Source organism: Rattus norvegicus, chromosome 16, assembly GCF_036323735.1.
Source record: "Rattus norvegicus strain BN/NHsdMcwi chromosome 16, GRCr8, whole genome shotgun sequence".
NCBI lineage: Eukaryota > Metazoa > Chordata > Mammalia > Rodentia > Muridae > Rattus > Rattus norvegicus.
This window is the reverse complement of record NC_086034.1, coordinates 76512486-76540286: the sequence shown is the minus strand read 5'-3', so window position 1 is coordinate 76540286 and position 27801 is coordinate 76512486. Positions and strand designations below refer to the sequence as shown.

The following is a 27801-nucleotide window of genomic DNA, read 5'->3' as shown; positions in this document are numbered from 1 at the left end:
TGCTGCTGAAGGCTCTCCTTCCCTGCCTAGTATTAGAACTTTACCTCCAGAATTCAACGAAGACAGGACCAGGGCTGTCTAAGACTCTTCCAGGACTCCAGCACCAGGTTGACACTGCTGAGATACAGACTCACGAACTGAACAATGACCAGATTCTTGGACTTTCCTTTGGGAGACAGTTATTGTTGGACTACTTGGAGCACAGCCTGTAAGGAGTTCTAATAAATATTTGACCAGTTATGTCCTTTAGAGAATCTTGACTAAATCTAACCAGAGGGTTAAGGGGGCAGGGGAGACTGGGGAGATAGTTTCTCTGGCAAATATGAGGACCTAAGTTTTGATGCTTAAAATTCAGTTTTAGGGGGCTGGAGAGATGGCTCAGTGGTTAAGAGCACCGACTGCTCTTCCAGAGGTCCTGAGTTCAAATCCCAGCAACCACATGGTGGCTCACAACCATCTGTAATGAGATCTGATGCCCTCTTCTGGTGTGTCTGAAGACAGCTACAGTGTACTTATACATGATAAATAAATATTTAAAAAAAACTCAGTTTTAGGTCTGTAAAATCCACTTGAATAGTTTTTTTTAAGTGTCCACAATTAAACCTAGAATAAAACAATGAAGCACGGAGATCTCAATACACAGATATAGTAAGAAAACCTTTTGAGATTACGGTTTTTGCAACATGACAATTTCTCTGAAATTTCCAGATGTACCCACTCTCTCTTCTTTTTGAGGTTATAGCAAAATCACAAAATTCTCCCTCCAAACTGTCCCCTCTGTCCCCCTTTTGCTCGATTTTGGACATGCCAAAGTGTATGGTGGAAATCCCATGAGGTCCCAACCCTATGCACAGACAGGTTCTTTTTAAACACACATATCCCATCTGTCGCAATCATCCCAGAGTGTTGGGAGGAAAGACAGATTCTTCTCTAAAAGGTCAAAGAAGACTTCTTTCAACACAGCTGTCTATAAACTACACACACATGACTGTTGTTGATCAGCTTCTCCTGTGGGTACAGGAAACAAGGAACACGTTTGTGAGAGAACAGGGGGAGTGGGGGTGTCAGTCCCAAGGACACAATTAAGAAGGTCTGAGAAAGAAAGTGACCCACCAGGACGGCCCTACAGAGACCCTGGCAAGGTTGGCATTGAAAAGAATCTCACAGAATTCAGAAAGTAGGAGGCTCTGGCAATAACACCCAGTGGAAGAGTGTAACAGAGAGAAATTACAAGAGCTAAATAAATGATAAACATTCAGAAGGCACTATATTGTCATTCTAAAGACGAACAAGACGCAAAGACTCTAGAGTAGGCAAGAGAGCCATGAAAGACCAAGTTGGAGCGGGAACCTGGAACTGTTTTTAAAACTTATAAAACCATGATAATTGATACAGTGTGACAGAAAAACAATAGAATATAATAGATTTCAGAAAGATGACCCTGCCTTATCTCCCCAACTGATGTTTACAGTTTCCAAAAACACGTTTTTGATAAACAGCTGTAGTAACTGAATTTCAACACGCAAAATGCTAGCTTGATCTTTACCTCAACTTTATACAAAACAAAACCCGACAACCTCGAGATGAAACATATACATTATATAATAAAGAAAACTACAGAACAGATGAAAATACAAGGAAAATGCTTTGACTGGCAAAGATTTCTTTGTAAAAATTATTTTTTATGTGTAGAAGTTCTTTGCCTGCATGTATATCAAATGCACATTTGGTGCCCTCAAAGGGCAGAAGACAGCTTTGAATCACCCAGAAATGGGGTTACAGACCGGTGTGAGCGGCCATGTGGATGCTGGGAATTGAAACTTGGGTTCTTTGGAAGAGCAGCCAGTGCTCTTAACTGCCGAGCCATCTCCCAGCTCCAAATATCTCTTAAGTACACACCAAACCCAACAACCACATTTCTCCTCCCCCTTTCCCTCCTCCTTCTCTCCTCCAATCCTTCCTTTTTCATGAGTGGTTTTTGTTGTTTTAAGGGTCTTGTGGCATAACCCAGGTCGTCCCGGAAGACTCTCTTTGCCTTAGCTCCCCAAGTGTTGGGGTTAGGATTACAGGTATGTGGTACCAGGCCTGGTTTAAAAGAACAAACTATGAAAAAAATACATTAGAATAATAATTAAAGCCCTTTGCTCAACCTAAAGAACAGGCACGGACCCAGTGCACAGAAATCCATAGGCAAAACACCCGTACACACTGAATTTAATGACCAAAAGACTTCGGGTGGGCTGAGAAACTGCAGACAGAAAAGTTGACCAATGGCATCTGTGGGATGCCAGGATGAAGGAAGCCTCGGATACAATCAGCAAGTCGCCCACAATTGGTATCCATCACGTTGAGACTCAGGAGAATAGATCTGCTGATGGATTCTTCCATCCCGGAAGTTCCCCCCTTTTCATCCCTGTAAAACTGCCCCTGCACTATGTGCCCAGTCCCCAGTCCCTAGGAGAAACTGATACCTTTCATTATCCATAGTGAAGGTTGGTATATTTGGGGTTGGTTTACACTTTATTTGCGTAATCGATCTGGAGCTAGTGCTCAGTTTATTTTTAAAGGTGGGTGGGTAGGTGGGTGAGGTGGTGTAACTGGTAAGGGTGCCTTGCTGCTAAGCCTCATAACCTGAGTTTGACCTCCAAGATCCACATGGTCAAAGGAGCAGCTCTCATGAAGTGTCCTCTGACTCCCACAAGGCTAGCCCTTACATGTGCCCCGACCCACACACACGCTCATAAAAATAAATAGAATGTAATAAAAAAATAGACTAAAACAAAAACCGGAGAAGAGGGTATTACATAACATACTGCTTACAGATATATTAAACACAATTCCTGCTATCGACACTTGTTTGAGAAGGGGGGGAAAAGTCCTTATTTACAGCTTTTAAACAAGCATGTCAACAAGCATGGCAGTGACAGGAACAAATGTGCACGCGAGTGGCCGCCGCCAGGGGGCGCTCCCTCACGTCGCCTGTCCGTGTGGGGGCGCCCCACCCCCGCCGGCCACCAGGGGGCGCCGCTCGCAGCCTGGGAGCACCGGCGAGCGGCAGAGGCCGGCCGGGTGGCGGCCATGGACCGCTTCGTGTGGACCAGCGGCCTCCTGGAGATCAACGAGACCCTGGTGATCCAGCAGCGAGGAGTGCGCGTCTACGACGGCGAGGAGAAGGTAGGGCGAAGGCCGCCCCGCCCCGCGGGCCCTCGTGCTGGGCAGGGCCTCATCCTCGGCCCTGGGCTGCCGGCCTCGGCCCGCCGCTCCCACTGCACGGTAGACGGCGGAGCCCGGGCGCGGGCGAGCGGAGGTCTCGGCCGGTCTCAGCCCGGGACAGCCCAGTTCCGCCCTGTGGCGAGCGCGCTACCGGAACGCCGTCCCCACCCTCCTCTGCTGGACCGGTGATGATTTGTTCTGGGCTGAGCCAGGGTCCCTCGCTCAAAAGGATTTCCGAAGGAGGCAGCAGGGTCCAGCCCCTTGGGGTTTTCTGTTTGCTTTGTGATTACTTTAGGAAGTGGGCTCGAGGCTTCGTTTGTTCTAAGTAATGCAGTAAGCCCTTGCCTTGGAATGCAAGCTTAAATCTTAAGAGCCCGGCTCGCAAAGAATAAGAGAAAACATCGAATGCAAGTATTCTGTACCTGGAAAACACATGCCATCTTGTTCTGAATTAAATGTACGACCTGAAATCAGGAGTGGGAAAAGAGCTTGCGTCCCCCAAAGCACTTTTAGTTTTCAGTTCTCACTTGCGGCATTCCGCCTTCCTCGCTGCTATAGAAATGAAGCCTCCCTCTGTACCATGATATACTTTTTCCTGGTCAGTTCTTACAGCAATCTTACCCCTGACTTAGGGTATTTTCCCGTGGGCTGTGCTACTGTTGCTTTTGACGCAAGCTCCTCTCCGCGACTGCTTCAATAAAGTTTGATTTACTTTTTAAGTGAACCTAGATTGTACCGGGTTTGAGTAGTAAATAGGAACCAGCCTAACTAGTCTGTCAGGTTGAGATAAGAATCTACACGAGACCCCAAAAGGGAGCGATTGCACAATCTCTTCACTACAGCAAGAGCCTTTCACATTTCCTCTTGCTCCTTGACACAGCCGTGGTATATACTCTGGCTTGGGTTTTGAATGCATGACCTAAGCATTTCAAGATGAAAAATGCAGTGGTTCCGAGCCAGAACTGTTTGATCTACGGGAACATGGTGCCCTTTCACGTTTTCATTTGTTTTGCAAATGTGAAGTTTTACTAATTAACAAAAAAAACTTAAAATATAAATTCGGTTGTTTGGTTTTGTGTAAATCAGATTAGCAGAGAGAGAGAGATAGGCCGGATTACGTGCCAGAAGTACTTGAGCATTACTTCTTTTTATTTTAAACGTTTTCTTGCCTGTAGGGTTCCTGTCATGAGTTCCTGCCCTGACTTCCTTTCCTGGTGGAGTATTAAACTGTAAACGGAGAGAAAACCCTTTCTTCCCCAAGTTTCTTTTGGTCATGGTGTTTATGACAGCAACAGAAACCTAAGCAGGAAAAAACCCTCATGGAGTGCATCTAAACTGCTGGTAGATCTTATTCTTAGAAAAGAAATGTTTAAAAATGTGTGTCCAAGTGTTTGGTATATGTGGGTTTTAAAAGGCGTGTTCCCGTGTATGCTTGGTTTAACATAAAAAGTGCATATATTTCAGCCTTGCATGAGGTTACATATGTCAGTTCCTTTGTTGTTGTTGTTTCAAACAAGTGTTGGTTAAGTACAAGTTTAAAAAAGTAAGAAAGAGAAAAAGAAATTTGAAATAATCATTAGCATTACTACCCAGAAGACTTTTGGCAGAGTACATAGGTTTGATATAAATATCATATGTGGAAAATTTACTCTTTAGTGTAATAAAATATCATGGATCCCTTACAATGTTGTTAACACAATACATACCTTAACTTCTGTTTAAGAATGATGCAAGACAGAAGCAGGTAGATCCCTGTGAGTTTGAGACCATCCTGGTCTACGGAGTAAATTCTAGAACAGCCAGGGCTACACAGAGAATGCCCTCCAGGGTGTCGGGGATGAGACAAGGCTGGCAAAGTGGCTCAGTCAGGGAAGGCACCTGCAGACAACACCCTAAGTGTGATCCCCAAGTCTCAGATGCTGAGAGAACCAGTTTCTGATTGTCCCAACCTTTGGATATGCTATAACATTAGTGTATCCACCCATAGATATGCACAGTAAACAAACAAAAATACATGTAGTAAAAAAAAATGTTCACGGTTTTACAGAATGATACTTGATAAGGCTCCTAGTGGTTACTTATGTAATACATTTTTTTTCTGTTGGAGAATTTCTTACACGCATAATAATGTACTGATCAAATTCCCTCCTCATCCATTCCTTCCCTATCCCCACTGTCACTTCTCCCTCCTAATATCATGTTCTCTGTTTTTTGTTTTTGTTTTTTTTTTTAACCCATTGGGTCCACTTAAGTGCTGTCAGTATGTATATGGTTGTGGGGCCATCCACTGGGGCTTGTGGGGCCATCCACTGGGACTTGTGGGGCCATCCACTGGGAATGGAGGGCGGTCTACTGAAGCTGTAGGGCTGTCCACCGGAGCCTGGGTAGCTTCTCGGGCCGGATCCTTGAAGAACATTGACTCTCCCTCTAACAGAAGCAAGTTAGCTAGAAAATGATTCTCAGCTGCACGATTCCCTCACCCCACACCCATGCTTTGATTTTCGTCTGTGTTGTAACAAACATTCTTAACCACATAATCTTTTTTTTCTTCTTCTTTTTTTTTTTTTGGAGCTGGGGACCGAACCCAGGGCCTTGCGCTTCCTAGGCAAGCGCTCTACCACTGAGCTAAATCACCAACCTGAACCACATAATCTTGAACTCAGAAGTATTCTGTCGGGTTGGGGATTTAGCTCAGTGGTAGAGCGCTTGCCTAGGAAGCGCAAGGCCCTGGGTTCGGTCCCCAGCTCCGAAAAAAAAAGAACCAAAAAAAAAAAAAAAGTATTCTGTCATTATTTGTAATGAACTGGATCCTTACTGCTAAAACCTTCCTTCATAAGTGTGTGGTATGAGATAGCCTCCAAAATAGGTCCAGCCTTGTAACTTTAGAGGTATCTAAACACTCCTGGAAAAGATTCAAGCAAGCCTCATTTTATGGTAAATTCTGCTCTCTGGTATTTATAGAAATAGTAACCTCCAGCTTGTATATATGTATGAATATATATGTGTGTATGTGTGACACACGCTCTCTCTCTCTCTCTCTCTCTCTCTCTCTCTCTCTCTCTCATTTTAACAGAATTGAGAGTATTTAATTTATTAACCTCTTGAATCCTAACTCTAAATTGGTTTATTGTCTAATTTTCAGGAAAAATAATCTATGAAATTAAAACTTTCATCATAAAGACATAGACGACATCTTTTTCGTGATTGTATAAGAGTATTTTTATCTTTCGTCTTTGAAGAAAAGTAGAGAGAACAGGGTCTTACGCAGCTCATGCTGGCTTTGGACCTTCTGCTTCGGCCTCCAGAGTGATGGGCTCACAGGCACATGCCGCCATGCCAGTGTCTGTTGTGCCGGGGACCCACCCCGGCTTCCTGCGTGCTGGGCGGTTTATCAGCAAGTACATCCCAGCCCACATTTAGCGTTTTTAAAACCGTTCAGAAACTCAGGTGTCTCTTCTTCAGCTGGGATGCTATGACAGTGCTGCAGACTGGGGGACTTAAGCGCAGAGGCCTAGAACTTTCTTTCTCACAGTTCTGAGGAGGGAGTGTCCTATGTAGATGCTGGGAGGTTTAGGGCTTTGAGGCTCCTCTTCTTGCAGACAACCACTGTGTGCACCTCAGCCTTTCCTGATTTCCTGCCTGCAGAGACAGCTCGCATCTGTTGTTCATACAGTGACTTTGCTCCATCACTGGGTTCCTATCTCGTGATGACCATGTCCAAGCATAAGCACTTCCCAATGGCTCGAACTCAAAATACCATCATATTGGGGACAGTAAGCACACACACACACACACACACTATATATATATATATATATATATATATATATATATATATATATATATATATATATATATGTTATATGTATGTGTGTATATATATGAGTTGAAATAGAATGTATACTTTTCAACTTTCCTTTTTTTATTTAAAAAAATTGGTCTAGAGACTATGCCACATTCATTGGTTCTCTGTGTATCTTGTTAAAAAATGTTAATTTTTACTATTTTGAAATCTGGATGACTAGCCAGGCATGGGGGTGCATACCTTTGACCCTTGCACTTGAGAGGCAGATCTCTGTGAGTTCGAGGCCAGCCTGGTCCACATAACAAGTTCCAGGACAGCTGGGGCTACATAGTAAGGATCAGAAGGATTGCTGTAGTCAGTGGCATCCTGTCAGATACATGTAAATGCACAGGGGTTGGCCTCATTGAATAGTGTACACAGTCTCTGTATTCATTTTCTTTAATGCTTGTAGCCCACCAGTCGGGATTTGTCTTACTTGGGGTTTTACTGCTGTGAACAGACACCATGACCATGGCAAGTCTTACAAAGACAACATTTAACTGGGGCTGGCTTACAGGTTCAGAGGTTCAGTCCATTATCATCAAGGCAGGATCATGGCAGCATCCAGGCAGGCATGGTGCAGGAGGAGCCGAGAGCTCTACATCTTCCTCTGAAGGCTGCTAGCAGAAGACTGACTTCCAGGCAGCTAGGACTAAAGCCCACACCCACGAGGCCACACTTCCTAACAGTGCCACTCCTGGGCCAAGCATACAAACCTCCACACATGTTTACGTCTACTTCTGGATCTTCTTTTGTACGGATATGTTAAAATTCTAATCTCATTGTACAATCACCCGCTCTGTTTTATAGAACGAAGGAGAGGGGGCTGGGGGGGAGATGGCTCAGCAGTTGACAGCACTGGTCTTCCAGACCAACCGCCCGCTCCTAGCACAGCTCACAGCCGCGTGACCCCAGCTCCAGAAGATTCAACACTGTCTTCTGCCTGGGCAGACACTGGCAGTCACGTGCACCCACTCCACACAGACATACACGCACATGCACACAGCAAAATAAGTCCTGTAAAACAGAGTCCTTTGGGCCTTGATGGGCATCAATGGGAGAAGAGGCCCTTGGTCCTGATGAGAACTCGATGCCCCAGTGTAGGGAATGTCGGGGCAGGGAGGCGGGAAGGGGTGGGTGGTGGGGGAACACCCTCATAGAAGCAGGGGGAGAGGGGATGGGATGGGGGGGTTATAGAAGGGAAACCGGGAAAGGGGATACTATTTGAAATGTAAATAAAAATATCCAATTTTTTTTAAAAAAGGATCGTTTGCTTCTTTCTCTCCCTCCCATTTCCTCCCACCTTTCCCAAAATAACCACTGTTAACCGTGCACTCATTTTAGACTGTTTTGGGGGGAGGGAGGATGGAGAGAGGGCTCAGTGGTTAAGAGCACTGACTGCTCTTCCAGAGGTCCTGAGTTCAATTCCCAGCAACCACATGGTGGCTCACAACCATCTGTAATGGGATCTGATGCCCTCTTCTGGTGTGTCTGAAGACAGCTACAGTGTAGTCACATACATAAAATAAATAAATCTAAAAGAAGAAAAAAAAAAGACTGTTTTTGGTCCTTATCTAGAGATGTGTATACACACACATGGAAAACACATTTTGTTGAAGAATTTAATTCTGTGTAGTACATTGCAAATTCCTTTTTCCCCTCCAATTCCGTCTTCGCATTCTGTGATAACTTAAGAGGCTCTACCTCTTATTTAACTTTAGCGTGTGTGCTGTACTAAGGATATATTTTATTTAACTATTCCCAATTGTAAATCTAGATTATGTCTTTTTCATAGAATGTTCCATAATTCTATAATGTGTCTATTATATATGTGTGTATTATATATGTATATATATCCATTATGGAATTGTATATTATGATATATATATATATAACTTATATTTTTGAAGTGTATAGCTTTGCTTTTTAATTTGTGATAATCCTCATTCTAAAATGTTTAATAACTTCATATTATATGCTAGCGAGTAAGGAAATCTGGGTGGTATGGAGTGATACTGATATTTGTGTAACAATCTTATCGTTTTAGATAAAATTTGATGCTGGGACTCTTCTCCTTAGTACACACCGGCTGATTTGGAGAGACCAGAAAAACAATGTAAGAGACACTTTCAGCATCTGCTCTGGGCTTTGTTCAGTTATCTGTGCATCGGGAGTGTGGATCGGCACTGGGCGCCTTGACCCGGCTGAGTGCCTGCCTCATCACTGAATAACCACCTCAGCTACCCCCATTCAAGATTTTCAGTTTGTTTTCCCTCGTTTGTTTTTGTTTTGTTTCGAGACAGGGTTTTACTCTCTAGCCTAGTCTGACCGCAAACTTGCTATATAAACCGGTTGGGTCTCAAAAGAGGTCTGTCTGCCTCTGCCTTTGCCTCTGCCTCTGCCTCTGCCTCCTGAGCACAATGGTGCTTAATTCTTACGCTGTCAGACAGCAGTGAGCCACTCTTACAGCATGGTTCAGTGTAGGGGAGAGAAATCCTCTCCTCAGTGTGAGGATCCTTAAAAAGGTAATATGTGTTCTGAACAACCCGCCGTGCCGGGTTCCTGGAGGGAGGAACTTTCTGCTGCTGGATCCGCCTGGCCGCTGAGAAAACCTTCCCGCGTACCACGGAGGCAGAGACCCCTCACCCTCTTTTTACAGCTTTAGAGAGACTGAGGTGTATGTGCACAGAGCTGATGTCTTCATTCCAAAGAGTTTTAACTTGAAAGTGGCAGCTGTCAGCAGGGTAAGATGTCTGGTCTAGAATCTAAAATGATCTTATCATTGTTTTCCTAACCATTCCCGGCTCCGGCTGTGTTCCAGGTTTTGAGTGCCTAAGTCTTTGCACCATGTGTGTGCAGTACCCACTGAGGCCGCAAGAGGGCGCCAGTCTTTTGCAATTGCAGTTACAGATAGTTGTGGGCTAACACGTGAGAGCTGGGGATTGAGCGTGGGTCTATTACATACCAGTCAGTATAATGATTTAAATTAAATTTAACTTTTTTTTAAACAAGGTTTTACTGTGATGCCTTGCCTAACCTTGAACTCAAGTGGTCCTTTTTACTCTCCCAAATAAGTATTATAGGCATGTGCTATTATAAGTGAACTTTTCGTATTAGTAATAACAAACTACATTAGTACTTTCTCTTAAACTGTATACACATGTATTCATACAACCTAGCTAATGTGGGGAAATTATAAAGGAATAGAAATATAAAGAAATGGAAAAAAAATAGAAAAACCACCCATATAAAATACACTCCCTAGAATTGTTTTGGTTTTGTTTTTCATAGAAGAAATATTACATCAAAACTTTTTCATGCAGGTTCTTTTTAATTAGACATTTGAACAGTACAAATGGTGAATTACTTTACATCGGCTATAGATCATATTTTACAAAAGAGATGTTCAAAATTCATAAATTTTATTTGAAAAATATACCAACTACAAAAACAAAGGTAGTTATTACTGTTTTATTTTACTTAAAAGTGATGTATTATTAGGTAATTTCTTTACACGTGTGTACTGATGGGTATGTGCATGCACTCACATGTATGTGCACGTGTGTGCAGATACCCAGGGAGGGCATTGGACTCCTGGAACTGGACTGACAGGTGATTGTCAGTTGCCCAACACAGCTGCTGGGAACCGAACTCTGGCCTTTTGCAGGAGAAGCAAATGCCCTTAACTGCCGAGCCGTGTCTGCAGCCCCGTTTACTTTTAGTTTTTGAAACTGGGTCTCACTGCATAGCTCTGCCTGAAGTCCGTACCTTCCTGTCCCAGATTCACGAGTACTAAGGTTACTCGTGACACAAGCGTGACGTAGCACCACCTGGGTAGTTACACCTTATTTATTATTGTGTGTGTGAGTGTGGGCGAACCACTGCACACGTGGACATTAACCAGCAGATACTTAACTTGCAGACTGGTTCTCTCTTCCACCTCATGAGTCCCAGGGACTGAACTCAAATTTTTAAGCTTGGGGCAGGCACCTCTACCCACTGAGCCATCTTGTCAGTCCTGCGCTTACCTTTAAAACTCTTCTTAGGTCTTCCCATGCTCCAAAATGCCAGCATGGAATCTCATTTAATTCTCCTGACATTTACTAAGACGAATGGAAGGGTAGCTGGAATAGTGCTTGCCAGGCGTGTGCCTCCCTGTCCAGGTAGAGAGGGAGCAATTCCTTTAAGGATTACAGACAGCATTGTTGTTTTTAAGAACCTCTCAGGGAACAGCGCTCTATGCTGTTGGACTCGATCTTCTGACAAGTGTAATTCACTTCTTTTTTTTTTTTCTTTTTTCTTTTTTTCGGAGCTGGGGGCCGAACCCAGGGCCTTGTGCTTCCTAGGCAAGCGCTCTACCACTGAGCTAAATCCCCAACCCCTTCTGACGAGTGTAAAGCAGCTCTTTTTCTGTTGGTTTCCTCTTAGGAGTGCTGCATGGCCATTCCCCTATCGCAGATTGTGTTCATCGAGGAGCAGGCGGCTGGAATTGGGAAGAGGTGAGCTCTAGCAGTCTTCATTCACAAAGCCATTTCCTGTCACAGTACTGGTCAGTAGGTCCTTTAGGGTGTGTTTCTGCCTTATTCTCATTTTGAAGTTTAATAAAGTAGTAAGGTTTGCTGTACTATCCTGTGTCATAAAATAATGTGGCCCTGCTCTTTCCAAATGTATTTCCACAACACACTTGTCTTCCATTTAAACCCAGCAATACCTCAACCGCGGAAAGAACTGTTAATGTTGATAACTTATTGATAACCCCATTCCCTTAGGGTTATCATTCATTGTTACGGTCACAAGGTCAGAGCCGGGCAGGACTGTGTGGTTCACAGGGTCAGCGCTGCATAGGACTGTGGGGAGGGAGGTTTTCAAGCCAGAACCATTTTGGATCCTCCAGATTGTGTCTGAAGTCGTGGTATCCTCAGCAATAGGGACTTAACCTCCCACCCTGAGAGACAACCAAGGGCAACAGCGATTGCTAGACTGTCTGAGGAGTCACCAGACAGCCCTGAGCAAGCATCCAAAGCAGCGCTTCTCATGGCTGGTGTCGGGGTTTTTGTTAGATGTTCTGTGGCTCTGGAGTGAGTACTGTCACATTTTTCTCATGACTCTTCAGATACCCTTACTGTCTTTTACTACCCTCTCCTTCCCTTTTTATTTGTCTTCTTCTGCATCCTAATTAATGCCTCCTGACCCCCCCCCCCCATTTGTCCGGCTTTCCCCTCACATCATTGTAGCCTGCTATTCAGATAACTTGTCCATTGCTCTTCCCCCACTGTGGTCCCGTTTGCTTTCCTGGCTTCTGCGGTTACTACGGGATACATAGTTGCTGTAGAGAACCTGCAGAGGTTAAGGCCTCAGAAGAGAGAGCATGGGGCATTGTCTTTCTGGGCTTGAGTCACCACAATCAACATGATCTTTTCTGCTGCCATCCACTCACCTGCAAAGGTCACAGTCTTTTCTCCACAGCCAAAGGGCGCTCGCTCACGGTGTCTGCGTGCCACGGTTTCTTTGTCCGTCCGCGGGTTGAAGGACGCTTGGGTGGCTGCATTTCCTAGGGATTGTGAACAGAGCAGCAGTAACACGACAGAGCCCGTGTCTGTGCACTGAGGTGTTCAGTCCTCCGGCAGTGAGCCGTGGAGTGATGTATCTGGGTCACGTGGTAGATGGTTTGAGCTTTTTTAAGGGTTTTCCACATTGGTTTCCAGAGAGTCTGCACCAGATTGCAGTCCCAACAACAATGGATGAGGCTTTCCTTTCCCTGTGTCATCTCTAGCGTTGGTTGTCAGCTTTGTCACCTCTGCTGTTCTGACCCGGCAAGGATGATATCTCAAAGTTGCTTTGATTGCATTTCCCCAGTTGCTAGGGAAAATGACCATATATGAACATATAGCGATATAGAGATACACAGAGACAGGTGGTATTCCTCTGACAGAGTGGAGCTTACAGTGATTCGCTCTCATTCTGTGGGCTTCCTGTTCACACGGTTCGTTCTCTCTCTCTCTCTCTCTCTCTCTCTCTCTCTCTCTTTCTTTCTCTCTTTCTCTCTCTCTCTCTCTCTCTCTCTCTCTCTCTCTCTCTCTCTCTCTCTCCCTCTCCCTCTCTCTCTCTTTCTATTTTGCTTTGTTTGAGACAGGGTTTCCCTGCACAGCCCTAGATATCCTAGAATGCACTCTATAGACCAGGCCAGCCTCGAACCCAGAGGCTGTCCTGGCTCTGCCTCCTGAGTCCTGGAACTAAGGTGTGCACCACCACGGCCTGAGTCTTTGGCTGTGCAGACACTTTCCGGTTGTCAGTTGTTGGCCTTGGTTCCTGGGCAAATGGAGTGACTCAGAAAGTCCCCCGCTACCCCATGTCATGGAGGGCACTGCCGACGCTCCTTCCAGTCAGTGTTCTGCACTCAGGCCTCTGGTCCGTGTGGAGCTGGTTCTCTAACGAGGTGGTAGGCGTGGGTCTGATTTCGTTCTTCTGCATGCGGGCTCCGTGTTTCCCCGTATTATTTGTTGACGATGTTTTCTTTTCTCCAACTTACTTGGTTTTTTGTTTGTTTGTTTTTGTTTTTGTTTTTTTTTTTTTTTTGTCTTTTATTTAACGTCTTTGTCAACTATTGAATTGCTGAAGTCACGTGCTGCTCTCGGGCCTTCAGTTCTGCCCCGTTGCTCTACACGACTGTTTTGGGCCAGTACCATGATGTCTTTACTACTGTGGCTCTGTAATGTGTGTCGAGATGCGGAATGGCAACCTCTCCTCTCCAGAAGCCTTTTCTTTTTCTCCTCAATTTTTTTTTTTTTTTTTTTTTTTACACTATCTGGGGTCATTTTTGGTTCCATTCGAATTTCAGGATAGTTTGGTCGTTTGTTTTGTTTTGTTTTTCTGTCTCAGTGAAGAGCGGCATTGGATTTTGATTGGGATTTTGTTGAATCCGCAAGTAGCTTTTTAGAAGATGGTCATTTTCACAGTGTTCATTCTTCCAATCCATGAACATGGGATGTCTTTCCTTATTCTAGTGTCTGGATGTAGGGGTTGAGGCAGGCTGCATGGAAGGGAGGATCGGGTAGACCAGGCTAGACCATGGTGAGGCAGGCCCGGTACTGTACTTACTGTACTGAAGGTGATGCCACTCACACACATGGTTGAAGCTCGTCTCCCTAGATCGCCACACTTTGAAAGTTGTTTTACTGCCAAGTCTTCTAGGTCATTGCTGCCATTTTCCAACCAACGACACTGTAGAATGTTAGCTTTGGATAGGTTTTTACAAAGTTTTAAAGCCTGCTTTACAGATAACTTTTCACATGGTGTTTTCAAGTAAGAAAGGCAGGATGCTTCGGTAGAAATCATTACACCTCTATCAACTCGGGATGGCTGTGAAGATAGGAAGCCACCAGCCACTCAAAATGTCAGGGACTTACTTTGAATTCGTTTCTAAAAGCCATACTTTTGTTTCATTTAGTATAGCCAATTACATTTAGTTCATGTCATTTTTTTTAAACTTATGGAGCAAAGAGTTTATTTGAGACAGGAACTCAGACAGGGCAGGAACCCAGAAGCAGGAGCTGATGCAGGGGCCATAGAGAGGTGCTGTCTGCTGCCTTTCTCCTGATGCCTTTCTCCTGATGCCTTTCTCCTGATGCCTTTCTCCTGCTGCCTTTCTCCTGATGCCTTTCTCCTTTCTCAGCCTGCTTTCTTTTTGTTGTTGTTCATATCTTAGGAGTTTTATTCTTGCAGCCCTTAATGATCCTGAATATGAATTAGAAAAGAATGTCTTTTAGGAAATTCAGTGTTTTCATGTAAACTCTAAGAGAAGCTTAAAGCACAGGGCTCGCTGTGGCGGCTCCTGCTTTCAATCTCAGCAGGGGGATTGCTGTGTTAGCCTGACTACAGGCAAGTGCGGGGTCTGCCAGAGCAATCCAGTGAGATGCTACCCTAAAGCAGTACATGAATAAGCAAGTAAACGAGATGTCATGGGAAACAGAATTAGTGATTTTAAAATGGTCAATGTATTTGCTGTTCCATTAGTGCCAAAATCGTGGTTCATCTGCACCCAGCCCCTCCTAACAAAGAACCCGGCCCATTCCAGAGCAGTAAGAACTCCTACATCAAGCTCTCCTTCAAAGAGCATGGTCAGATCGAGGTAAGCCTCCTCACACGTGAGTACAGCTCACGCGAAAGTCTGCGTGTGTGTGTGTGTGTGTGTGTGTGTGTGTGTGTGTGTGTGTGTGTGTGTGTGTTAGCATGGCAGGAGACAGCATGACAAAGTACTGGGTTCTAAACCACATTAAAAACAGAACTAAATTTGTGTTTTGATCCTTATCAAAAACTGACCAGCAAGAGGGTGTGGTTACATCTGAGGCTGGAAGCCTACTAGGCGGTGGCCCTCCATGGTTAATGAAGCTTTCAGTGGTTGGTCGATGAACGTGCATGGGAAGGTATTAAACTGACCTATCTGAAAGCTCAACAGCAGGCGGCTGGTATAACGTGTTGGTTAGTCAGCAGCAGGTAACGTGTTGATTAGTCAGGAGCAGGCGGCTGGTGTTGGTTAGTCAGCAGCAGGTGACTGGTGTTGGTTATTCAGCAGCAGGTACTATGTTGGTTAGTCGGCAGCAGGCGACTGGTGTTGGTTAGTCGGCAGCAGGCGACTGGTGTTGGTTAGTCGGCAGCAGGCGACTGGTGTTGGTTAGTCGGCAGCAGGTGACTGGTGTTGGTTAGTCGGCAGCAGGTAACTGGTGTTGGTTGGTCAGCAGCAGGCGGCTGGTGTTGGTTAGTCAGCAGCAGGTAACGTGTTGCTTAGCTCCATACAGAGAATGATCAAGCAGGAGGCCCCAGTATCAAGCTTTAGAGGACCTAATTAGGAAGTTGCTGGACACTTGTTCTTAAGACAAATGCAGGCACATTCATGTCCCTGACACCTCACGCCATCTTCTGTAGCTCACTGAGTGTCCTCGCAGAGTAGTTTCAAAGCCAGGTGAAGTGACTTTGTCAAATGTGTTCTCATTGTATTAGGAAAAATGTTTTTTGGTTTTTTTTTTCCAGAGCTGGGGACCGAACCCAGGGCCTTGCACTTGCTAGGCAAGCGCTCTACCACTGAGCTAAATCCCCAACCCCCCCCCCCCTTTTTTTTTAACTTAGCCACATTTGGTCCCTGATTTTGGTTTGTTTTATGTTGTGTTTTGAAACAGAGTATAATGTGGCCTATAGTGGCCTTGAATTTGTTATATAATGGAGGATAACCTAGAACTGCTCCGCCTACCAGGGTTTTAGGTGTGTGCTTCTGCACCTGGCTTGTCCCTAATTTTTACTTATGTACTCTGCTGCTTTTGTGGAAAATGTTCAAAGTGTTCCACATATGTAGGATTGGGTGTCACTTCAGTGTCGCTCAGGTATGGGGAGAGAACTCCACTCTATGTAGAAGGCCAGTTTCTGTGTGTGCATGTGAGTGTGCGTGTGTGCGTGTGCGTGTGTGTGTGTGTGTGTGTGTGTGTGTGTGTGTGTGTGTGTGTGTTGGTTTCTTTGAGCTTTCTGGAGCTGATCCTAGAAACCAGCTTTTGTCTCCGTTGGTGTCTAAGGGTCTTGTTTCTGCTGACTCAGCAGACCGTGTGGTAAAGGCGTGTTTAGCAGAATGTCTGTGGTGGCTGCCTCTCGACTCGCTCAAGCGTTTGTGTTACAGTTTTACAGGCGTTTATCAGAGGAGATGACCCAAAGAAGATGGGAGACAGTGCCAGTTTCCCAGTCACTACAAACAAAGAAAGGACCCCAGGTATGTTTTTAGAAGTTATTTGTAAATGTAGTATCTTCCTTTTTGTTTGTGTTCTTAAGACAGGGTGACCTAGAACTTGTGCATAGCCCAGTCCTGAAGGGGGTCCTCCTACCTGAGCCTCCCAAGTGCTGGGATTATGAGTGTGAGACACAAGGCTCAGCTGGTACAGTGTTCTCATCTCTGTACCTGTGTGCTCCATAAGAAGACGCTGGCCATGTGGTGGTGCACACCTCTAGTCCTAGGATTTGGGAGACAAGGCCTGGCAGATCTGAGTTCAAGGCCAGTCTGGTCTACATGGTGAGTTCCAGAACAGCCAGAGCTACATAAAGAGACTTTGTCTCCACGCACACACACACACACACACACACACACACACACACACACACACAAAGAGGAGGAGGAGGAGGAAGAGGAAGAAGAGGAAGAGGAACTGTTTGTAATCACAAAGCCGTCAAAAACAAAACAGTAGAGTTCTAATTGGAAAAAAAAAGAATTTTCCTAAAACTTAGTCTGAATGAATCCTCCAACTATGGGCAGGCATTCAGATGTGAGAAAATAGCTTAATAGCTTACCAACTACAAGAATTCTAGCTACAGTTTTTATGCATTTGATAAATTCTTAACTATCTAATATAAGATAGATCTCCACAGATTAAAAAGTGAATAAGAAATTTAACTCTACCTTACATGCAGAGAAAGCATGCTTGCCGTTGATTATGACTTTATTTTTCCCTTTGATGTTTGAAGGTCATGACGTGCAACCAGAAAGAAACAAGCGTTTTGAAGGGAAGCGAGACCCAATTGTATGCCGCTTTCTTTGTGGGGTCTTTCCCACCTTTGAAAACTCAGCGTCATTTACAAAGGGTTTTGTTTCCTTCCCGTTTTGTAGGTTTTATGAGCTACTTGTTTTTCCTATTTTTTTTTTCCAGCCAGGAAGAATAAGAGCTGTTGGAATTGTAGGCATTGAAAGGAAACTTGAAGAAAAAAGGAAAGAAACAGACAAAAACATTTCTGAGGTAATCCTTAAACGCCCTCTTACAGCTGGTCCCATCCCATAATGTGGAATATATTTAGCTTGCCTGCAGCTCCACAGTGTCCCGTTTCCTACAGCAGATCACCTCAGCCTTCTGTATTTTTTTTTTTTTTGGTTCTTTTTTCCGGAGCTGGGGACCGAACCCAGGGCCTTGCGCTTCCTAGGCAAGCGCTCTACCACTGAGCTAAATCCCCAGCCTCAGCCTTCTGTATTTTAGCACTGTTTTCCCTACGTGGTCACACCTACAGAGATGGTTCAGAATAGGGAGCTGTTCTCTATTCTTTGATTTCCTTTTTCTGAAGGACAGTGAGATGCTCAAAATAGAGTTTTTAGTTTATGAAATAAATTATTCCATTTCAAGAAATAAATTATTTCCATTTTTTATGGGTTCTCACACCTCAAGGAATCCTCCACATACATCATATTCTGTCCGGAGCCTGATCTATTTAGGAAATAGTTCTTGTCATCTACACTGTGGACCTGCACGAGGAGCTGTGGCTACTCCACACTGGGTAGACAGACAGCACACTGGGTAGGCAGGCGAACTGGTGTATTGGCAGCGACACACACCTCGTGAAGAGAGAATTTGGGATCCAGAAGGGACCCATGACATGGCCCTCAAGGTCTGGGGGTCAAGGAGGACTTATTAACCTCAGGAAGATGGAATCCAAACCAGAAAATTGAGTAGGCATTGGCTTCACCAGGTAGAAGGATGGGCGGGCTGTGCTAAGCCCTACAATCTCCAGCACTGAGGCAGAAAACTCGGACATGTGTGGTCATTGGTGAAATGGCCAGAGCAGAGGCCGCAGTCGCTGCAGACCAGCACACAGTGTCTGTGCCTTCAGACAGGTCCCTTTCCACACAGTCGGAATGGAAATGTGTGGTGTGAGGGTAGAAACTCTGGAACCTGGAAGGCATGATACTCGGGTGGGCCTGAGCATCTGTCTGGCTTAAAGGTTTATTTTATATGCTTCCCCACACTTTTTATGGTTTGCTGATTCCATAGTTTATAATAATAATAATAAGAAGAAGAAGAAATAAGAACAAGGAATCTTTTGTTTGTGCTTTGTAATTACTTAAAATGTTTTCTAGTCAGTTCTTTTCAGGCACTGTGATATTTATTTTTATTTTTATTGATTACAACTGATAAAGGAGGTATTCTGTGTACACCCAGAGTTTTAGTATATTTTTCTCTGAAAATATACAGCAGTGATTTCTCACACTGTTTTTACTTATACAAGTAAAATCAATCCACAAACAGTTGTGTAGTCCGTGTAAAATCCAAGGTTGCACCATGTATCTTTGTTCTAGTTTTGAAAACTAGGTTGGTGTGTGATTTAAATGTTAGGATTGACTGTTTGAGAGCTGGTGCCCGGAGCCTCCCACAAAGGGCTTCCTGCATCTGCTGGCCCTCGCTGATAAGAACCCAGTGTCTAAGCCTTTGTTTCTCTAAGGAAATTCCTGTGAGGTGTGTGCACGTTCCTTTTGTTCTCAGTGTTAGCATCGGGAACTGCCTATAAGGGTCTCACACAACTGCTCTTACCATATTCTTTGAGCAAAAGAAAAAGCCTTGCAGGTGGGGTGCTCTTCCTGCAGAGCTGTGGCTGCTCTGTGGGGCAGCGCACTGTGCACTGTGCGGGTGGAGTTTTCAGTTAAGGACAAGCTCTTAATTGGGCTTCAGAAAACCATGGGTACCTATGCACTCACTGAGTTGAGAAATTCTCCAGTTATTTTCAATAAGAAACAAAAAGCATTCCTGAGGCTGGGCATTGTCATTTTCAACCTGGAAAGCTTTTTGCAGTCTTGGTTTGTTTGCTGTTTTTTGTTTTGTTTTGTTTTGTTTAACCTCACAGCAAGAAAAAAACAGTGACTTTTTTACTCAGTGTGTCTGTGTGTGTGTGTTAGCGATGGTACAACCCAGGACCTCACAGATGCCACAAAAGCATTTTATCACTGAAGCTCACCCCAGATTCAGAATTTCTTCCGTGTCCAAGAACAGTAATAACAATCTATGAAAACTTTGGTTGTAGTTTGAGGAAGTTTGCAGTTTCTTAAAGTAGATTTTAAAGATGATGTAGATATGTTGTTTACACAATTAATAATAAGTTGATATTTGTAAGAAAAATTTATGTCTGTATCATTGCTTGAAAACATCTTAAAATGATTGCATTGCAAACCCCATTTCTCATTTCAGGCCTTTGAAGACCTGAGCAAGCTGATGATCAAGGTATGGTCACGTACCCACTCACACTCAGGTGCCCACTCATACTCAGGTGCCCACTCACACTCAGGTGCCCACTCACACTCACATTCAGGTGCCTACTCACACTCAGGTGCCCACTCACACTCACATTCAGGTGCCCACTCACACTCACACTCAGGTGCCCACTCACACTCACATTCAGGTGCCCACTCACACGCAGGTGCCCACTCACACTCAGGTACCCACTCACACTCAGGTACCCACTCACACTCAGGTACCCACTCACACTCACACTCAGGTGCCCACTCACACTCAGTCGTGATGATCTCCAGTGTAGACTTTCTCACAAGGTTCTTCCTCTTTTCTCTATCCAGGCTAAGGAAATGGTAGAGTTATCAAAATCGATCGCTAATAAGATTAAAGAGAAGCAAGGCGATGTCACAGAAGACGAGGTGAGGGAGCTTGTTTTCTCTCTACAGGGTTAAACACCAAATAGAATTCAGTGATGTCCTTCAGGGTGACCAGTTCTCTCCCCGTCCCACTGAGCTGTGTCTGCAGCTTCTCACAGTGCTGCTTTCCAAAAAGTTATTACATTGATTGATTGATGATTGGTCAGGGCAAGCTGTGGCACAGCATGCATGTAGTGGTCAGAGGACAACTTGCGAGAATCGGTTCTCCCAGTTCCACCGTGGAGGTCCTGGGCATTGAGTTTAGGTGATCGGGTTTAGTGGCAAGCACAGCTGCCCACTGGGTCACCTCAGTGGCTTGGTCAGTGTCGTGTTTTTATTCCTTGCGAGTGAAAGTGCTAAGGCAAGAGTAGATCACACTCATTTTTTTGCTAGGACTATAAAGACTCAAGATTATTTCAGTGCTCTTTCTTACAGTGTAGAAACTAAAGCTATTGAACTGTCTAAAGAGTAGCTGTTTTGTACCAATCTGTTTTTGATGCCTGCTTTCTTAAGTTTGGCTATGATCTGGTCATGTCCATTTCTCCTTGGTAAGCTTTTAGTTTTAGCATTTGGTCAGCATTAAAAATAGCATAATCATTACCTGACTTTCCCCTCACATAAAACTTTGAAAATAAACAGTTTGATAGACTGGGGTAGAAGGAAGGAGAGTAATGATTTATGCAAGGGCCTACAGGAAGTTCACTGCCTTACAGAGTGGAAGCACAGGAGACGTGGTTCTACAGAGAAATAACTGAGCCACACCGAGTGCGTGATGAGGAATCTCGACTGCTGTGAGGAGAGACTGATTTCACAGTGCGTTTCTCCCCTCTCTTACAGACCATCAGGTTTAAGTCGTACTTGCTGAGCATGGGAATAGCCAACCCAGTCACCAGAGAAACCTATGGCTCAGGCACACAGTACCACATGCAACTGGCCAAGCAGCTGGCCGGGATATTGCAGGCTCCCTTGGAGGTGGGTGACGCCAAACCCGAGTGCTCAGACCTGGGCTCAGGTATTTTAGTGCCCTCAGAATCTCACCAGCCTGGTTTGGTTTTCCCCCCATGGTGTGGTTAACATTAAATGACATGGTTTTCTTTTTTTTTTTTCCAGGAATATTAAATTAGATTAGTATATTTATTAATTAACTTTTGACCATCATCTTCAAAATACCTTTCAATTCCCATTTCAGATGTTTATACATTTTTAAAGTCTGTCTGACGAGAAGTTTTTCCTGTTTTTAAAAGATCTTTTTCTGTATAAATACACGTCTTGTTTGTCTTTGAGGCATGATCTTATTTTGTAGCCCAGGCTGGCCCTGAACTCACTGTCCTCCAACCTCTGACTCTCTAAGGGCTGGGATTCTAACACGAACCACCATATCTGGCCACATCTAGTCTTTTTTAAAAGAACAGAATCTTTCTCCACAGCCCTGGCTGTCATGCCGCTCCCTCTGTAGCGCAGGCTGGCCTTAGGAGATCACCGCCTCTGCCTCCTGAGAGCCGAGGTTAGAGGCTTGCTGCCTGTGCTTGGCTCCATATCTAGTCTGTACAATGGCCTGCTGATAGTCGGGTAGCGTACTTTATGAGTAATATCGCCAGTCCCCATGTGCCCATCATCTGGCCTCCTCAGGAAATCCCCCTCCAGATTCCAGGTCATCCCCTATGTAAATATCCAATACCTATAGATAGTAGCTATCTATAGATGGGGGACTCCCATAAACACCGCTGCAGTACCGCCTCTCACGTAAACACTGACAATCCGCGATGCCAGCGGCTGGTCGGTGCGCACACTGGCTCTTACAGTTTGCTTCTCACGCCCAGATTCCTCACACTCGAGTCACTCTTTCCCCAATTTCTTCTCTCTCTCCTATTCTCTTTTTACTTCTTTCTTTCCATCTTTTTTCTTTCTTTCCTTCCTTCCTTCCTTTTTTCTCCCCTCCTTTCTTCCATTCTTTCTTTCTTTCCTTCTTTCTTTCCTTTTTTCCTTCTTTGGTGGTTGTTCTGGTTTGGTTTTAGTTTTTGTGCTGATGGTTAAACACCAAGATCTTGTATATTCTAGGCAAATATTATTTGCCTAAGCTGCACCCCCAGCCCCAAGTTTTTTTTTTCATTGTAACTCCTACCTCTTTTTGAAAAAAAAAAATAACCTGTAACTTACTCTACAAAGTATAGTTGACTGACTATGTAGTATAATGTGTTTGCTGCTCTGTGTGTTCCCTGTAAAGTGTTATAAATAGGAATTTTATGTCAAGGATATTTTATAGGGGATGTTATACATTTCTATCAGTAGATATGTACTATCTATTTTATATGTACACACATGTATATAAATATATAGTGAGAGATACATAGAGAAGTAAGTAGATGATAGACAGACAGACAGATAATAGATAGGATAGATCGGTAGATAGATGATAGATGGATGGACGGACAGACAGATGGATAGATAGACAGATGGACGGACAGCAGCCATTGACAGTCATTACTAGATATATTCATTAGGGCTTGTAAAATTATGGTGTCACTTAATTCTATACTTTTTTCCTTTACTAAGTAAAATGAATTAAAACACTAAATAAACATTAAAATTTGTTGGCATTTAATGACCCTTCCTCTGAGACATTTCAAGCCACCAGGCCACATGGCCCCCAGTACCTTCCGCTCTCTTCTCAGCTCTCATGCTATAGAATCAGGAAGGTTCTCCAAGACTGTCATGGCCTCCATGCACTCGCCCGTGACGGGGTGGTTTATTTACTGGTGTCTGTTCACTGACCAGTGTCCACAAGGCTGAGAATTTGGCAGAGGCTTGTTCCTTCTCTGCCTCATGTGGCTCTGCCCCATCCTGCTCTTCCTGAATTAACCAGTTCATGCTTGTTGGAGCGTACCCAATAGTGACACATGTCGCTAGTGTCACTCTGGTTTTGTGGGTATTTCCAGTGCTTATCAGTGGCTGTGTTGGAAACACAGATGGCCCCTAAGTACTCAGATCTTTCTTGATCTGAATCGCCTGTCTGCAGCCAGAAAGACTAAGTACGCCTTTTGAAACATGGTATAGTTCTCTTCTTTTCATTTAAATGATATTACAGTCCATATATAGAATTTGAAATACTGCGAAGTATGTCAGTAGGCTCCCTGGTGTATAAATACAGCTTTTAAAAAGAGAGTTTGTGGTTTCACTTAGATCGTGATCTCTGTTAAGGAGTGCTAATTGATTGTTGTCCTCTCCCATTTAAACAGGAGCGTGGGGGAATAATGTCACTCACAGAGGTGTACTGTTTAGTGAACCGAGCCCGAGGAATGGAGGTAAGAAGGGCACGTTTGGATGATCTGTTTGCTAAAAGATCACTCCCTTCTCTAGTGAGTACACACGGAGGAAGGGTGTGAACGTCAAAGCTGATTTCAGAAGCAGAGCAGTGAGAGAAAAAAGGTTGACCTGGGGTCTAAGAAGTAGACTCTGTTCCTGGTTTCACAGTGACCACTGAGCGGCTTTGTGTGGTGCACCTCACTGCCTCGGGCCTCAGTTCTGTCACCTTGAAGTGGTGAGGCTCTCTGCTTTGCTCTGTGCTCTGCAGGGTTTAACTCCGAAGGAGCTCAGACGGTGCAGAGGCAAAGCCGCCTCACCCCCTTGGCTGAGTGTCAGTTAGAGCTGCCCTTCTGATCCCTTAGCCAATCACACTGTGTGTGTCGGCCTCCAACACTTCCGGTCTCTCGATGCCCCGCAGTCCAGTGCAGACTTGAGTCACTTCATATGACTCATGGATGTCTTTCCAACCTGCCCCCAGGTCCCATCAGGCAGCTGTCGTCGTGTCACCAGACACAGGCTTGTCCATTGGCACATGCCACCTGTTTCTTCACTTGCCCTCAGTGACTCGGTGACACACTACTTTTACTGCCCTCGCCTTGAAGATAATTGGGGGATGAGGAAATTAAGGTGTAAATAACTTGATTGAGGTCACCTGGAGCCAGCCGTTTGACCAGTACCATCCTTAGGCTGGGCTGCCTCTGAAGCCATCCCCTGTGACTCAGCTCTGTGCCTCTGTCTACCACAGAGCCCATTTATTAAGGCTGCGTTATCTAAACAAAGGCCACTGGGAACTACTTGTGATTTACAATGCAAGGATAAAATAAACTGAGGTCAGCATCCGAGTCGAGAAGGTTTCATCGTTGTTATTTACTACAGAACTGGAGTGCGAGCCCGGAGTCTTCACCGCTAGGCAAGGGTTCCACTGCTCAGCTACATCCCCAGCCCTTTTTCCTTTTTGATCTTATGCGGGTCCTGGAAAGTGTGAAGTCCTGCGTGCAGCCTGTGCTTCGTTCGTGTGCTCCACCACTGCTGGGGTGGTGTCCTTGGCGTCTTCGTTTATCCGTTTTGCCTTATGACTCAGTTACTGGATGATAACACTTTTTTTTAACTTTATAAAAATCATTTTAACTTTTATTATTAAAATAGTAATGTGAAAATAAAACACCACATACCAGCATTAACCAAACCCAAGGTCTGCACACTGCAGTGAGCTCCTTTATAGTTAGAGTCCGCACTCCACATGGAAACTATGAGGCTTCCCCTTAAATGCTACGTTCTCAGAATCAAGTGTATTTTAGATACTCATTTGCCATCAAAGCCAAAAATCCCACGACAGAATTATAACTAAAAAAAAATAGTGTTTCTACTATCACAACAGTTACTCTGTGTAATTTTCAACATCACAGTATGTTATATTCTACTACTTTCTATTTTGTGATCATTGGTGAAGTACTAACTAGTTTCACTCAATTTTAAGTGTATCTCTATAACATATAAAATTCTATACTTTTTTTTAAACTTTTATTGGATTTTTTTTATTTACATTTAATTATTATCCCCTTTCCTGGTTTCCCCTCCAGAAAAATAGTTAGCTTTTTATAACTCGTGTGCATCACCTGATTAGGTCCTTTCTCATCCCTTAGATTAGCCTTTCTCGTTCTTTTTCTTCCTGTTCTATGGTACCCACATGTACATTTCTTCATACACACACATGCACACACACACGCACGCACATACACACATGTATGCACACGCACACACACACCAACATTTCATTATTCTCTCGTCTGTCGATGGACGAGTGGGTAGGTTGAGTCCAGTTCTTTGCTACAGTGAATAAAGCAGCCACAAACCATAGAGTACAAGTGTCTCATGGCGGGTATGCAGATCCCTGGTCATATGCTCAGGAGTGAAGTGACTGGGTCATATGTCATTGAGTTTTTATCTGTCCTAGTGATTATTACAGTTATATAGGACCACTCTATTGATTTTCGGTGCAAACTGGATTTCTTTTCCTCATTAGTTGCTCTCACCAGAAGACTTAGTAAATGCATGCAAGATGCTGGAAGGCCTGAAACTGCCTGTCAGGTAAAGGAATCTTTACAGGAAGTTTGCCGACTGTAACCATGATTCTCCACAGAGCAGACCTGCGAGTCCACCCAGGCTTACCACTGTGCATGGCAAGACAAACCAAAGGCCTCTTGAGGTGATGCCTTATATGACCTGAGTTCCCCTGTACTGCAAGCATCTGCTGTCCCCCTGCCCTCACCCTCTCAGGATGGGTGTGTCCTGTCACACTCTTGTGATTTCCAAGAGGAAACCCGGGAACCTTCAGCAGTGCACATGTCCAGTTCTGAATTGTATGATCCTTCTCCCCAGCCCTGAGCCAGAGAAACCTTATGTAGATTGCAGTCCACTGTTTTTTTATTGTCGGTTAATTCTTGGATTCTTTAATTCTGTCATGGGTCCTTATGGCTTAAACACTGTGAGATTGGCCTCAGGCCTGGCCATGAACTAAGGTAGAATGGGGTTTGCCTCTCCTTTGTGGTCAAGCGTCCTCAGGTATCCACACTCTGTCTCACCGCTGTGTTTTCCAGACTCCGGGTTTTCGACAGTGGTGTCATGGTAATTGAGCTTCAGACTCACAAGGAAGAGGAAATGGTGGCCTCGGCCTTAGAGACGGTATGTGACTCCTGTCCCTTCAGTCCTTAGGGCTTGCCACAAAGATCCAAAAGCAGAACAACTTGAGAAGCCAGGTTCACTGTTGAGTCTGCCTTGGCTAAAAAGTCATTCATAGGCTTAATGGTTTGTGATTGATAAGGATGTGTTCATTTAATCGGCAACCATAGTCAAAGATTCTGAAGGGTTTTTTTCTCTAAACATCTTTTTTAATTATTATTGAAATAGATTCTTCTCTCATACAATACATCCCCACCAGTTTCCCCTCCCAGCTCTCCCCACTCTCCTCCTCACCAGATCCACTCCCCGTTTCCCTTCAGAAAATCGCAGGCCTCCAAGACACAGCCACCAAAAGTGGTCACTTTCTTGTGGCACAAATGGGTGCCTCCATGCAGGCAAAAATGCTCTTACATGTAAAAATAAGTGTAGAAATAAGTGGCCGTTCAGGTTTTAGGAGAAAGTCCAGTAAAACAGTGCCTGCGTGTGCTGACTATTTATTCCCCTAAGTGTACTAGGCTAAGCATGGTTTTTTTGTGTTTGCTTGCTTGTTTGTTCATTCTGGGTTTGTTTTGTTTTCTGCTCTGTGTTGCTGCTAGGTTTCCGAGAGGGGATCCTTAACATCAGAAGAGTTTGCCAAGCTTGTGGGAATGTCTGTCCTTCTGGCTAAAGAAAGGTAAGTAAGCCCTTGCGCCTCGCCATGCTGCGTGATGTGTTTCTGAGTAATCAGATCACTGTGGGGTTTCTCTTTTTGTTCCCAGGCTGCTTCTTGCGGAGAAGATGGGCCACCTTTGCCGAGATGACTCTGTGGAAGGCTTGCGGTTTTATCCAAATTTATTTATGACACAGAACTAAGAATCCCGTACTTGAAATATTTTTTGTCAATATGCTTACATTATGCCAACATCTCATGACACTGAGTTAAGAGATAAACTCAAATAAACCAAGAATTTATTAGAACCTCACAGTATAATGTAAAACTTGTAATCTCTCCCAAAATACAGTCTCAGAAACTTACATTTAGGGCACATATAGGAAAATACAGATAAATGAATATGCAGTTAAAGTCGTGCTACGGTAGCCAGGAGTGGAACTCCTGGGATATAACTTGAAACATGGTAGATATCAGTTTCCTGAGTTCAGGTCCCTGGGGAAGAAGAAGTGAAGTTGCATGTTTGGCTAGATCAGGTAATCATTTCGCCATGACTAAACCTCACCAAATTGTAAATGTTTTCCTCTGCATCTAATGTGCCTGTTCTTGGGGCACGTGTGAAGGAAGTAAAAGCTACAGTGTAGTTTAAGAACCTTTAGTACCGAAATAAAAAAGTCA

The 27801-nt window shown here is 44.3% G+C and overlaps 1 protein-coding gene across 1 annotated transcript; it reads left to right on the top strand.

Moving 5' to 3' along the window:
* Nucleotides 1-3051: 3051 nt before the first annotated feature.
* On the top strand, nucleotides 3052-27436 carry Vps36 (vacuolar protein sorting 36 homolog). Its single transcript, NM_001106092.2, has 14 exons — nucleotides 3052-3174; nucleotides 9105-9173; nucleotides 11486-11556; nucleotides 15071-15185; nucleotides 16719-16808; nucleotides 17737-17823; nucleotides 20035-20067; nucleotides 20418-20495; nucleotides 21330-21464; nucleotides 23729-23794; nucleotides 25819-25883; nucleotides 26393-26477; nucleotides 27071-27147; nucleotides 27233-27436. The coding sequence occupies exons 1-14, from the start codon at nucleotides 3079-3081 to the stop codon at nucleotides 27324-27326; spliced, it is 1161 nt and encodes a 386-aa protein (NP_001099562.2). The 5' UTR covers nucleotides 3052-3078; the 3' UTR covers nucleotides 27327-27436.
* Nucleotides 27437-27801: the final 365 nt, after the last annotated feature.